We start from the raw sequence: 15,055 nt of genomic DNA on the forward strand, positions 1-15,055 counted from the left end.
TTTCTCTTCTGCCACAAATGGCCAATCTCACAGAGGAGTCTCGAATTTGTATGTGCTGCTTCACAGAGGAGGACGAGGCAAAGGCAATGCAGCAACAAGAACACAAACTCGACGGACTTAGACAACAATATCCTCGTCAACGTTTTGTCTAGGCTTCCGATAAAATCATTTGCTTGGTGATACTCTAAAATATATGTAGCAGCAAATTGTTCCTGTTGCACCATAAGCTCCATTGAATAACAAGAATCAAATCCTTTTCTTTTTTTGTTCTGCTCTCCAATATTCGCATCGCATCAACCAATCCTTCAAAGAACAATCGACAGCTTCTCGAGATCGTATTCCAAAGAGCTTATGCACCAAACTGCCACGATCGATGCAACTGCTATCTTCTAGGATGAAGATGTAAACCGGAAATAGGCATGGTCTTGTTCATGTGTCGTCTAACTGCAGTTCATATTAGAGTAAATTGTAGCAATGATCTCTTAACTTTAATCAAATTTGAGCAATGGTCCCTCAACTAAAAATTCATTATCATTGGTCCCTCAACTTATCAAAATGTGTAGCTATAGTCATTTTCATCAATTTCGTCAAAATTTTGTCAAAATAAGTTATGTTGAAATAACCATTTATATAATTAGGGTCCCTCAACTCATTGAAGTGTGTAATTATGGTCTTTTTCATCAACTGCGTCAAAATTTTTGTCAAAACGACTTATGTTGGAAGGATCATTGCTACAATTGGGTTAAAGTTAAGAGACCATTTTTTCAATTGAATTAAAGTTGAGGAACCAATGGTAATGAATTTTTAGTTGAGGGACCATAGCTGCATGTTTTGATGAGTTGAGAGATCAATGGTAATGAATTTTTAGTTGAGAGATCATTGCTCCAATTAAGTTAAAATTAAGGGACCATAGCTACAATTTACTCTTCATACTAAAACTTTGGTTTTAAGAGCCATGAAGCTGCTCTTCGAGAAATAGTTTAGTTTGGCAACTTGGTTAGTGGAATATGGGATATTATCAGCGGGTTGTATCATTTAGATTTCTTGGAAGTCTTACTCGATATGGTGATTGATGACATGAAAATTGCACTATTTAATTATTTTAACTGAAAATTTGTATAAAAACAATCAAAATCTACAGGCAATTTCATCAACCTGCAAAAAAAGAAACAACAACAACAACAACAACAAAGCCTTTTCCCACTAAGTGGGGTCGGCTATATGAATCCTAGAACGCCATTGCGCTCGGTTTTGTGTCATGCCCTCCGTTAGATCCAAGTACTCTAAGTCTTTTCTTAGAGTCTCTTCCAAAGTTTTCCTAGGTCTTCCTCTACCCCTTCGGCCCTGAACCTCTGTCCCGTAGTCACATCTTCGAACCGGAGCGTCAGTCGGCCTTCTTTGCACATGTCCAAATCACCAGAGCCGATTTTCTCTCATCTTTCCTACAATTTCGGCTACTCCTACTTTACCTCGGATATCCTCATTCCCAATCTTATCCTTTCTCGTGTGCCCACACATCCCACGAAGCATCCTCATCTCCGCTACACCCATTTTGTGTACGTGTTGATGCTTCACCACCCAACATTCTCTGCCATACAACATCGCTGGCCTTATTGCCGTCCTATAAAATTTTCCCTTGAGCTTCAGTGGCCTACGACGGTCACACAACACGCCGGATGCACTCTTTCCATCCAGCTCGTATTCTATGGTTGAGATCTCCATCTAATTCTCCGTTCTCTTGCAAGATAGATCCTAGGTAACGAAAACGGTCGCTTTTTGTGATCTTCGCTAGATTGCTCCGGTCATTAGTGTGGATAAGTATATAAATGGATAGAGATAGGAAAGCAAACACAAGATGTACGTGGTTCACCCAGATTGGCTACGCCCACGGAATAGAAGAGTTCTCATTAATTGTGAAGGGTTTACACAAGTACATAGGTTCAAGCTCTCCTTTAGTGAGTACGAGTGAATGATTTAGTACAAATGACATTAGGAAATATTGTGGGATAATGATCTCGTAATCACGAAACTTCTAAGTATCGGAGTGTGGTGTCGTCTTGACTTGCCTTATCTGTCTCATAGGTAGATGTGACATCTTCTCTGGAAGTACTCTTCCTCCATCCAGGGGTGGTATCTTTAACTGGTGGAGATGCACAAGGTAATGTATCAATTTCACTTGAAGCTTACTTGTAGTTTCAGGCTTGGTCAAGCGCGATACAAACCATGTAGTAGGAGTCCCCCAAGTCGCCGAGCTAGGGGGTCTGCTGAAAGAGGTGACAGACAAGGTAAGCAATCAGAGCTCCGACTGATTGTTCACCTTCTCCCCATCTTGCAGCAGCATGAAGGATAAAGAGAAGAAAAATGAGAAGAGATGATATGAGATACTTTTGCTTTTGAAGAAGTAACTTTCCACAGGCTTATTCTTGAACTGAGCTGGAGGGTTTTCTGGTTTCCTCCAGAGTATAAGGCCGACTGAAGAATTTGAGGGTCAAAACAAGTCCATCAAATCTAGAGTACGTTCCACCCTGCTGATATGGGATACTTTTGCTTTTGACAGAGTAATGGATGTATCGGCACGTGTGCTGTTACGCTTGTCTCCACATGCTTCCTTGTATCCTTCGCACTTGCCATATCTGTTCCTCAAGCAGATGCGGAATCTTCCCTGGAAACATAAGATGATGAAGATGAGTACTCGAGAGCAATGCCAGGTAAGTAATCAGGTAAGGGGTTCCAGGCAGTCAGTTCCTGGCTGGAAGCTTGATTCCAAGTACTGACTGATTGCTCTCTTTCTCCTTGTCTTGCAGGTAAAAACAAGGCCAAAAGAAAAAACAGGGAAAAAGCATGATATGGGATACTCTTGCTTTTAACCCTGATGATATGAGATATTCTTGCTCTAGTATAGCTTGTTTGCAGAGGTATTATCGGGGGGAAAGAAAGCTGAATATTTCGAAAGGCTTTGTTGGGAGTGCCCTCTCAGATATGATGAAGGGTTGAGCATTTTTGCAGGTCTGCCTGTCCGTTGGGGATGGAGGTCGACATATATAGGAGTCTCCCTAACAACAAGTAGTAATGCTATTCCTTTACCCTGCTTGGTCATAGCACGGTAGTGGGAGCTGCCAGTTTCACATGTTTTAACTCTGTCAGAGCACTTTGAAAAAGTGGTCTGTGGTATCTGGCTCTCGAGATTCGGAGAGCGATGCCTCTTCGATTTTTGAGAAAGCAATCATGCTGGGGGTCTGACTCTCGAGATTCGGAAAGCAGTGTCTCTTCGATTTTTGAGGAAGTAATCATGTTGGGAGTCTGGCTCTCGAGATTCGGAAGGCGGTGCCTCTTCGATTTTGGAGCAAGCAATCTTGTTGGGAGTGTTGTCTCGAATGTGAGTAAAGGTTGGACATGTTTGCTAGTCTACCTTGCCACGAAGCACAAAGGTTGACACACAGGGACTTTCCAATTATCCAGCAATGGTACTGTTCCTTTACCCTCTCTTCGATTTTGAGAAAGTAGTCATGTTGGGAGTCTGGCTCTCGAGATTCGGAGGACGGTGCCTCTTCGATTTTGGAGCAAGCAATCTTGTTGGGACTGTTTTCTCGAATGTGAGTAAAGGTTGGGCATGTTTGCTAGTCTACCTTGCCACGAAGCACAGAGGTTGACACACAGGGACTTTCCAATTATCCAGCAGTGGTACTGTTCCTTTACCCTTGTGGGTAATAATATGGTAGCTAGACCTTCAAAATTTATGTGTCTAAACTTTGTTAGTGCTGTTTCTTTGCTATTCTTTTACCTTTCTTGGTCAGAGCGATGTAGTGGGAGCTGCAAGCTTCACGTGCTCAACTTTGGCAGAGAACTTTGGCAAAGTGATCTGTGGTACCCATGAGTTATTGTTGCGTGTGGGAAGTGGGTGATTGAACAGTAAGATTCATGTGCTTTCTACTTCACCAGAAGTCTTCGACAAAATGCCCATAATTTCTGCAAAGCTGAGTGTGCGTGTGACAGGTGCTGACAAGGCTAGAAAAGTAGGTGCCTCTTCGATTTCTGAGATCGGCCCTCGTGGTCTCTGAGCAGCCCAGCTTTTGAGAAAGCGAGCGCCTCTTCGATTGATTCGGAGAACGGTGCCTAACCGATTTTTGAGAAAGCAATCATGCTGGGGGTCTGGCTCTCGAGATTCGGGGAGCAGTGTCTCTTCGATTTTTGAGAAAGTAATCATGTTGGGAGAGTGGCTCTCGAGATTCGGAGGGCGGTGCCTCTTCGATTTTGGAGCAAGCAATCTTGTTGGGAGTGTTTTCTCGAATGTGAGTAAAGGTTGGGCATGTTTGCTAGTCTACCTTGCCACGAAGCACAGAGGTTGACACACAGGGACTTTCCAATTATCCAGCAATGGTACTGTTCCTTTACCCTCTCTTCGATTTTTAAGAAAGTAGTCATGTTGGGAGTCTGGCTCTTTAGATTCGGAGGACGGTGCCTCTTCGATTTTGGAGCAAGCAATCTTATTGGGAGTGTTTTCTCGAATGTGAGTAAAGGTTGGGCATGTTTGCTAGTCTACCTTGCCACGAAGCACAGAGGTTGACATACATGGACTTTCCAATTATCCAGCAGTGGTACTGTTCCTTTACCCTTGTGGGTAATAATATGGTAGCTAGACCTTCAAAATTTATGGGTCTAAACTTTGTTAGTGCTGTTTCTTTGCTATTCTTTTACCCTTCTTGGTCAGAGCGATGTAGTGGGAGCTGCAAGCTTCACGTGCTCAACTTTGGCAGAGAACTTTGGCAAAGTTATCTGTGGTACCCATGAGCTATTGTTGCGTGTGGGAAGTGGGTGATTGAACAGTAAGATTCATGTGTTTTCTACTTCCCCAGAAGTCTTTGACAGAATGCCCATAATTTCCGCAAAGCTGAGTGTGCGTGTGACAGGTGCTGACAAGGCTGGAAAAGTAGGTGCCTCTTCGATTTCTGAGATCGGCCCTCGTGGTCTCTAGGGAGCCCAGCTTTTGAGAAAGCGAGCGCCTCTTCGATTTCTGAGATCGGCCTTCGTGGTCTTTGAGCAGCCCAACTTTTGAGAAAGCAAACGGCTCTTCGATTTCTGAGATCAACCCTCGTGATCTCTAAGCAGCCCAACTTTTGAGAAAGCAAACGCCTCTTCGATTTCTGAGCAGGCGCCTCTTTGATTTCTGAAGCTCCGTCGAGTGCAGATTTTTATAGAGGCTAGCATTAAGTTCCAAAGCACACTTGAATCTCCACCAGTAGAAGCTTCATTCTTGCACTTCTAAGATCTTGATTTGTCCGACCTCTTCTCTCTTCAACACCTTTGAAAATGTCTGGCCCCTCCGACCGTCGTTTTGACTTGAACCTTGTTGAAGAGGCAGCCCCGCCTTCTCCAGACAACATATGGCGCCCATCCTTCGTCTCCCCAACTGGTCCTCTTACCGTTGGGGATTCCGTGATGAAGAATGATATGACCGCTGCGGTGGTGGCCAGAAACCTTCTCACTCCCAAAGATAACAGACTACTTTCCAAACGGTCTGATGAGTTAGCTGTTAAGGATTCGCTGGCTCTCAGTGTTCAGTGTGCAGGTTCTGTGTCTAATATGGCCCAACGCCTATTTGCTCGAACCCGCCAAGTTGAATCATTGGCGGCTGAAGTGATGAGTCTCAAACAGGAGATTAGAGGGCTCAAGCATGAGAATAAACAGTTGCACCGGCTCGCACATGACTATGCTACAAACATGAAGAGGAAGCTTGACCGGATGAAGGAAACTGATGGTCAGGTTTTACTTGATCATCAGAGATTTGTGGGTTTGTTCCAAAGGCATTTATTGCCTTCGTCTTCTGGGGCTGTACCGCGTAATGAAGCTCCAAATGATCAACCTCTGATGCCTCCTCCTCCTAGGGTTCTGTCCAGTACTGAGGCTCCAAATGATCCCCCTCCGGTGCCTTCTCTTTCTGGGGCTCTACCGACTGCTGAGACTTCTCCTAAGCAACCTTTGTGAAGGCTCCCTCTTGTGTGTTTATTTTGACTCATGTATATGTACATATTTGTAGCTTATTGGGGATATCAATAAATAAGCTTTCCTTCATTTCAACGTATTGTGTTAAATACACCAAAGCCTTCTTCGCTAAGTTCTTTGAATTTTCTTTTGTTGAAGCTTGTATGTTGAAGCTTTCTGAGTGGAGCATGTAGGTTGGGGTAGTGTTCCCTTAATTTCCCGAGTGAGGAAAACTTCTTGGTTGGAGACTTGGAAAATCCAAGTCACTGAGTGGGATCGGCTATATGAATCTTAGAACGCCATTGTGCTCGATCCTGTGTCATGTCCTTCGTTAGATCCAAGTACTCTAAGTCTTTTCTTAGAGTCTCTTCCAAAGTTTTCCTAGGTCTTCCTCTACCCCTTCGGCCCTGAACCTCTGTCCCATAGTCGCATCTTCTAATCGGAGCGTCAGTAGGCCTTCTTTGCACATGTCCAAACCACCGTAACCGATTTTCTCTCATCTTTCCTTCAATTTCGGCTACTCCTACTTTACCCCGGATATCCTCATTCCTAATCTTATCCTTTCTCGTGTGCCCACACATCCAACGAAGCATCCTCATCTCCGCTACACCCATTTTGTGTACGTGTTGATGTTTCACCGCCCAACATTCTGTGCCATACAGCATCGCCGGCCTTATTGCCGTCCTATAAAATTTTCCCTTGAGCTTCAGTGGCATACGGCGGTCACACAACACGCCGGATGCACTCTTCCACTTCATCCATCCAGCTTGTATTCTATGGTTGAGATCTCCATCTAATTCTCCGTTCTTTTGCAAGATAGATCCTAGGTAACGAAAACGGTCGCTCTTTGGTATTTCTTGATCTCCGATCCTCACCCCTAACTCGTTTTGGCCTCCATTTGCACTGAACTTGCACTCCATATATTCTGTCTTTGATCGGCTTAGGCGAAGACCTTTAGATTCCAACACTTCTCTCCAAAGGTTAAGCTTGGCATTTACCCCTTCCTGAGTTTCATCTATCAACACTATATCGTCTGCGAAAAGCATACACCAAGGAATATCATCTTGAATATGTCCTGTTAACTCATCCATTACCAACGCAAAAAGGTAAGGACTTAAGGATGAGCCTTGATGTAATCCTACAGTTATGGGAAAGCTTTCGGTTTGTCCTTCATGAGTTCTTACGGCAGTCTTTGCTCCTTCATACATATCCTTTATAGCTTGGATATATGCTACTCGTACTCCTTTCTTCTCTAAAATCCTCCAAAGAATGTCTCTTGGGACCCTATCATACGCTTTTTCCAAATCTATAAAGACCATGTGTAAATCCTTTTTCCCATCTCTATATCTTTCCATCAATCTTCGTAAGAGATAGATTGCCTCCATGGTTGAGCGCCCTGGCATGAACCCGAATTGGTTGTCCGAAACCCGTGTCTCTTGCCTCAATCTATGCTCAATGACTCTCTCCCAGAGCTTCATTGTATGACTCATTAGCTTAATACCCCTATAGTTCATGCAATTTTGTACGTCGCCCTTATTCTTGTAGATAGGCACCAAAGTGCTCGTTCGCCACTCATTTGGCATCTTCTTCGTTTTCAAAATCCTATTGAAAAGGTCAGTGAGCCATGTTATACCTGTCTCTCCCAAAACTTTCCACACTTCGATTGGTATATCGTCTGGGCCTATTGCTTTTCTATGCTTCATCTTCTTCAAAGCTACAACCACTTCTTCCTTCCGGATTCGACGATAAAAGGAGTAGTTTCTACACTCTTCTGAGTTACTCAACTCCCCTAAAGAAGCACTCATTTCATGTCCTTCATTGAAAAGATTATGAAAATAACCTCTCCATCTGTCTTTAACCGCGTTCTCTGTAGCAAGAACCTTTCCATCCTCATCCTTGATGCACCTCACTTGGTTTAGGTCCCTTGTCTTCTTTTCCCTTGCTCTAGCTAGTTTATAGATATCCAACTCTCCTTCTTTGGTATCTAGTCGTTTATACATATCGTCGTAAGCCGCTAACTTAGCTTCTCTGACAGCTTTCTTCGCCTCTTGCTTCGCTTTTCTATACCTTTCACCATTTTCATCGGTCCTCTCCTTGTATAAGGCTTTACAAGTGATTAAAAATTAAAACCCAACCTTTAAAGATAAATTCCTACAATGAATTTTTGCGACAATGTAAACCTTCACTACTGGTGAGAAGCAAATCTACATTACTGGATCATCTTTTAAATTCCATTAACTACAATTTTTTAAATGCATGGTTCATCTTTTTTCGTATTTTTTCCAAATTTTTAAATGCATGGTTCATTGTAACTACATTTTTTTTTTGGAAAGAATTTTTTTTTTCCAAAAAAAAAAATCATCATGCACTCATATTACGGATGAACGCATGATAACTTTTTTGGTTGGCCACTAACAACTCCCCTTATCAATTGTGAAATTACATTTGTACAGATTGTTGACTAATGAACGTATCAAAATGTCAAATTTACCCTTTTATGTTAAATAGGTTATGTTTGTTTACCTTATTGGACTCTTCACTATAATTTTGGGCTCGCAGCGGTTTTGGATACTGGCAATCTAGGCTCGCGATGATATCTAGACTCTTGGTGATTTAGGCGATTCAGGCGATCTAGTTTCTCGACGATTTAGGCGATCTAGTTTCTCGACGATTTAGGCGATCTAGTCTCTCGGTGATCTAGGCTCACAAGTTTATAGTTGATTTAAGATTGGGCAAATCTGAGTGACAACGATGGGTTCATGTTGAGAAATAAGGTACAATTACTCCTATAAGTGTTAGTATAAGTTGTTTTTTAGGCTTTAGTTTTTTTTATGAGCCCAAAAGGTTGCAGCAATTCATTCTGAGTTTTTATGAGAATTTGTTATCTCTCCCTTTAGAGGTATAGTTTTATTTTTTTCATGGTGTAGATGCTTTGTTTATCCAAGCTTAACTTTGTGTTGCAAATGTGTACTCTTGGTTCTTTTATGGTTGGGGTTGTGCCGGGATGAATTCTTTATTTTTTATTTTTTTTATGATATAGATATATACCATTCTTGTAATTTTATTACCGTTTGTGATTATTGACCATTTGTGGTTGTAATTTGTGAAAACAATTCTCATTTGATTACGAAAATTAAATATGATAATTGTAATTGAATTTTTTATTTCCTTGATTGAGAATATTAAATATATATTTTTATTTTGTTTGAATAAGGAGCACTAAATGGAGACGCGGAGTATAAAAAGATTGAGACAAAGGCAAGGCAGCGACAACAAGAAAACAAATTTGATGGACGTCGAAAACGATAACCTCGTCGACATCTTTTCGAAGCTGCCGGCAAAGTCACTTATTCAACTCGGATGCATGTCGAAAACCTTGTCAAACATCGTCAGCTGCCCCTATTTTGTCAAGCAACACATGCATTTTCTGACTGCGACAAACGCCGCTTCTGAAGTGCCTCGGCTTATGGTTGTGGCACAATCAAAGAACAGGTACGCTGGGGAGCTGACGGTGTTGCAATCACTGCAATACGACGGAACTTCTTTGGAAAAGAGCAGGCATACCATTGTCTCAAAGGTTATATTTCGCAGGCAAAATTATTCTTTTGACCTAGAGTTTCTTTTCTGCAACTTGATTTGCTTGAAAGACAGCAATTATGGTTATGGACGCCGGTGCTTGCTTTTGAATCCGTTGAAGGCAGAAGCTGTTATACTCCCAGTTGATAACACCATTCGCCCCGATGTTCCAGCAAATCCAATTTCCAAATCCTATGAATATTGGTATGGGATGGGATTCGATAATGCGAACAACAAGTATAAGATTGTTCGTGTTTTTGGATACAGGTTTGGTTATGATTTTGGGTATACTGGGTACAAATATTTGGTGTCTCATGTCCATGAGCTGGGAACAAGCTCATGGAGGGAGATAGACTCAGTTCCTCCTCGAAAAATAACTGATAAGAAAGTGTCAGCATATGGAGATATGCATTGGTTAACAACGCACTCAAGAAGAGTTCGAGAAGATATCTTCTTCTACATAAGCATATTAACCTTCGACTTCAATAAGGAGAAGTTTTGTTGGAACATTCCTGTTCCCCCCTCAAGCAGAGGGCCGCGTAACTTCCCTCCTGTCGAGCGCTTTCAGTTGATCAATCTGAAGGGATCTTTGTCCCTCATTGACGCTTCATCAGACAAGTACCTTGAGATTTGGATGTTGAACAATTATGATGAGAAAGAGTGGATTTTCAGCTACAGAATTGATGGCAGTGCGTTTATAGCAGCATGCCCGTACAGAAGTTTTAGGTTTTGGACGTGCGGTGAATGGGAGCACGGCATATTTTTTAAGAAATCCGATTGCACCACACTTGATCTAATCTTTTTGGATCTAAGAAGTGCTTCCATCAACTGTGTAGAATGTCCGGTATCAAAAAGGGGATTGCATACGAGCGTACTGAGTTATACCGGTGGTTTGATTTCCCTTAGAAGTTATGGGAATCTGGTGGAACCGAAAACAGGCTCCCGGGATCTTAATGCATTTTCAAACCTGTGGAAGTTTGATTAGAGGAAGCTGCTTATTGTTATCTCATTATTTGTACCTTAATGTATTGTATTTTCCTTTTTGAATAATTCCTTGCTATAAATTTCATGGTACTTTCCCTTGAATTTGTCTCTGATTAAACTGAATTTAGAGAACAACCTTTTAAGCTGTTCATCCATATTTCCTTTGAATTATATTGCCAAGAGTAAAAAGGACCATTACTCGATTGTTTCTTTCTATATTTTTGCCTTTCGAGAAATCTCGGGACTTCTCTAGATTAGTATTTTATTTTACTGAAAATATGACTTTAATCCCTTAAATTCAATTTTTTTCCATAGAAAAACCCGACATAATTTTTTTACTAAAAAAAAGACCCAATGACTAGGATCCACCTAAGTGAATTCATTAATTATATATTACTTTACACATTTTATATTTTTAGATGCCTAAAATACCTCTATTGCATATTTGATGTGCACAATTAATTTTATGCAGATTGTAAGGAGAGAGTTAATGATTTCGCAAAAAAGAAAAATAAGACATTAATGTTACAAAATTCATTGCATATTAATATCAAATATGAGAATTGTTGGCTTAATTCTATGTGTCTGGAATTATGAGTTCATATATATATTTTTACAAAAAAAAAAAAAAAAAAAAAAAAAAAGAAAACCTAATATATGTAATAATACATATAAAAAAAGTAATTTACCTACCATGTACAAAAATGTTATTTGATTCAAAATGTGTATAAATATGTGTGTGTGTGTATTTATATAATTAGACCATATTAATTTACCTACCTACTATTTGAAATGTTCCTTTCCAATGATGCAAAATATTGTATACCAACAACAAAATATTGCATAAACTTAAGGAATTGGATCATGCTTTTGATTTTATCTTTTTACCTACAAACAATCATATACATATTACTTTATATATTTGTACCAAAAATACGTCCCTGATAGGCTAATATATATAATAATACATGAAAAATAATTTACCTACTGTGGAGCCAAAAATAATCACAAGGCGACACGTGGATTCTTGGGTAAAAGAGGACAAAAATACCCTTGAGGCATACTGGGATTCCTACGCGCGAGCAGCGGGCAATCATCCATAAACCAAGTCAAAAGTGCCCAAATGAAGGTAACAAATTCATAGTTATCTCATCCATCCTCATCTTAGGTAATTACTTCATAACCTACAAATTATTTCATATAAATAGAGATTAATTGGCTAATTAATGGATTAATTCCTAATTAATCCATTAATCACCAATTTAATCACCCATTATATCAAATAAGTCACCCAAATTAATCCCAAAAGCTAGTCAAAACCGGCCACCATCCTTGCTCCTAACCTTTCTTATTTACTCCATCCTATTACCCAAATAAAGTTAGTCATTCAATTTGATAACCCCCCATTTATTTCTTTCATATTTAATTAGCCAATAAATTGGCTAATTAAACCACAAATTCAACAAGAAATGCACAAGTTGACCGGCCACTTTCTCTAAAAAGTGGACCAACCTAGTCCTATAAATAGGCACTCATTTTCACCAAACACTAGGTCAACACTTTGGCAAAAATCCCAAAATTCTCTAAACACTCTTTCTCTCTAAATTCTAACTTTGGCATCGGAGGTTCTTCGGCCAAAGCCCCTCCCATTCATCGTGGGCGCGTGAGGCTCTTGGCCTTAACCTAAGGTGTTAATTGTTTTGTAGGTATAAAATTGTCCAAGATCAAGGAGGAAGAAATTTGCCTCCACACCTACCATGTATACAAAAATGTTATTTGATTCAAAATATATAATCTAGGTTTTCTCAACAAAAACAAAACAAAAAAAATGTAAAGTACACTATTTTATGTTAAATTATGTTTGTTTATCTCATAGGCTCGGGGTGATCTAAACTTCCAGCGATTTTGGTTCTCGAATTTGAATCTCATTTGAGACAAGCCGATTTGAACAGAGATAGACATATTTTATCTAAGATAGATTAATCTCACCAACATTAGTGAGTGTTCGCTGAATAATAATTAAGGTACAATGGCTCCTCGCAATTGTTTGTACCAAAGTTGTTTTCTTTTCTTCGAAATTTCTTGAATCCGAGCTAATTCATTATGAGTTTGTTGTGCGAATTTGCTATCTCTTAATTTTTCTCCAATGTTGTTTATATTTTGTTTATCCAAGCATGACTTTATATGTTCCTAATGAGTCTTGCCCTTTGTGAGTTGTGACACCTGTTGTCTAGGTGATTAGATGTACCTTTCTTTCTTGTATTTGTATTGCCCTTTGAGACTCAAACTTATGAACAATTACCATTTGATAAAAGATTTTAAATCTTATAAAAATAATAATAAATAAAAAACAAACAAAAGCTTACCTTTCGCTGCCTCTTGGTTACGAGTTAAACTCTTAAATTTTAGAGACTTCTCTACTGGTGTTTATAAGTAAAATTTCTACACCGCTCCTTCCCTTTTGTTATTGAATTTTTAATTTGTTTGAGTGAGATTATTAAATTTTTTTATTTTGTTTGATTGAGTAGGACTAACTCCGCATGTGTAAATTTATCTTACATTGCCGGTCCCAAGCCCGGGTAAAGGAGGAGGGGGAGGGCATCAGGTAGTCGACAGTCGGCACTCCTCGATTACGTCGAATCCTTATGAAAATGAATCCAGAACGAAATCGCGCTAAAGCTAGGGCGTCACCCGTAAGTGGCGCGCTGTGTGGCCCGAGCACAGTGATAAGTGAGCAAGGGTCGCTGTATCTCCATCGGCACCCGGATGCAGTGTTAAATGAGCAAGGGAGCCATAGAAACTTCTTTTCGAACGACTCCACTCAAAGTTGTTTGGGAGCATATGCTCCTATCAACTTCACACAGGACATACAAAAGAAGTACTTTGATCCTATTGGACGGGGGAGGGTGAAGAAGCTAGGACAGAAGGGTAGAGTTCAAGAGAGTATAATGCGTTTAGGAAAGTGGAATATAGGAACCTTAACGGGAAAATCTATGGAAGTAGTGAAAGTTATGGTGAGGAGAAGGATAAATATTATGTGCCTACAAGAATCTAAGTGGGTTGGTCTTAAGGCAAAGGATCTAGAAAACTCAGGGTTTAAACTTTGGTATTCGGGCACAAATAGAACAAGAAACGGTGTTGGCATCATCGTGGACAAGATCTTGACACAAGATGTAGTAGATGTCAAGAGGGTAGGAGATAGAATCATGGCAATCAAGATTGTAATAGGACAAGAACTCATCAATGTGATTAGTGCGTACGCACCTCAAGTAGGGTTGGATACGAGTTCGAAGGAGAAATTTTGGGAAGACATTGGAGACTTGGTGCAAGGAATTGCCCAGACGGAGAAGTTATTTATAGGAGGAGATTTAAATGGACACGTGGGCAGAGAGACAGGCAACTATGGAGGTTTTCATGGTGGCCATGGTTTTGGGGAGAAAAACGAGGATGGGGAAGCTATCTTGGATTTTGCAATGGCATATGATCTCTTCTTAGCCAACACCTTCTTTAAGAAGAGAGAAGAACATGTGATCACCTACAAGAGTGGGTTGTCAAAAACACAAATAGATTTTCTTCTAATGAGGAAAGGGGATCGTATAACTTGTAAGGATTGCAAAGTTATACCGGGAGAGAGCTTGGCTAATCAACATCGCTTGTTGGTGATGGATGTACATATCAAAAGAGTGAGAAAAAAGAACAAGACTTGGACGTGCACAAGGACTAGATGGTGGAATCTAAAAGGAGAAAAACAAGCCATTTTCAAAGAGAAAGTAATCACCCAGTGTGTGTAGGATAGAGAGGGGGAAGCTAGCCAAATGTGGGATTCCATGGCTAGTTGTATTCGAAAAGTAGCAAAAGAGGTATTAAGAGAGTCCAAGGGCTTTGCTCCACACCAAAAGGAAACTTAGTGGTGGAATGAGGAGGTACAAACAAAGGTGAAGGCTAAAAAGGAATGTTGTAAAGCCTTATACAAGGATATGACCGATGAAAATGGTGAAAGGTATAGAAGAGCGAAGCAAGAGGCGAAGAAAGCTGTGAGAGAAGCTAAGTTAGCGGCTTATGACGATATGTATAAGCGACTAGATACCAAAGAAGGAAAGTTGGATATCTATAAACTAGCTAAAGCAAGGGAAAAGAAAACAAGGGACCTAAACCAAGTGAGGTGCATCAAGGATGAGGATGGAAAGGTTCTTGCTACAGAGAACGCGGTCAAAGACAGATGGAGAGGATATTTTCATAATCTTTTCAATGAAGGACATGAAAGGAGTACCTCTTTAGGGGAGTTGAGTAACTCAGAAGAGTGTAGAAACTACTCATTTTATCGTCGAATCCTAAAGGAAGAAGTGGTTGTAGCTTTGAAGAAGATTAAGCATAGAAAAGCAGTGGGTTCAGACGATATACCGATCGAAGTGTAGAAAGTTTTGGGAGAGACAGGTATAGCATGGCTCACTGACCTTTTCAATAGGATTTTGAAAATGAAGAAGATGCCGAATGAGTGGCGAAAGAGCACTTTGGT

General features: G+C 40.3%; 1 protein-coding gene across 1 annotated transcript; it reads left to right on the forward strand.

Annotated features, from left to right (window-relative positions):
* Positions 1–9,202: 9,202 nt before the first annotated feature.
* Positions 9,203–10,540, forward strand: LOC103414090 (putative F-box protein At1g26515). Its single transcript, XM_008352502.2, has one exon. The coding sequence runs from the start codon at positions 9,203–9,205 to the stop codon at positions 10,538–10,540; it is 1,338 nt and encodes a 445-aa protein (XP_008350724.2).
* The last annotated feature ends 4,515 nt before the right edge of the window (positions 10,541–15,055 follow it).

The sequence above is a fragment of the Malus domestica genome, chromosome 12, assembly GCF_042453785.1.
Source record: "Malus domestica chromosome 12, GDT2T_hap1".
In the NCBI taxonomy this organism is placed as follows: domain Eukaryota; kingdom Viridiplantae; phylum Streptophyta; class Magnoliopsida; order Rosales; family Rosaceae; genus Malus; species Malus domestica.

Coding starts and splice junctions, on each gene's coding strand:
- LOC103414090 (XM_008352502.2), top strand. CDS start 9,203: ATGGAGACGCGGAGTATAAAAAGATTGAGACAAAGGCAAGGCAGCGAC.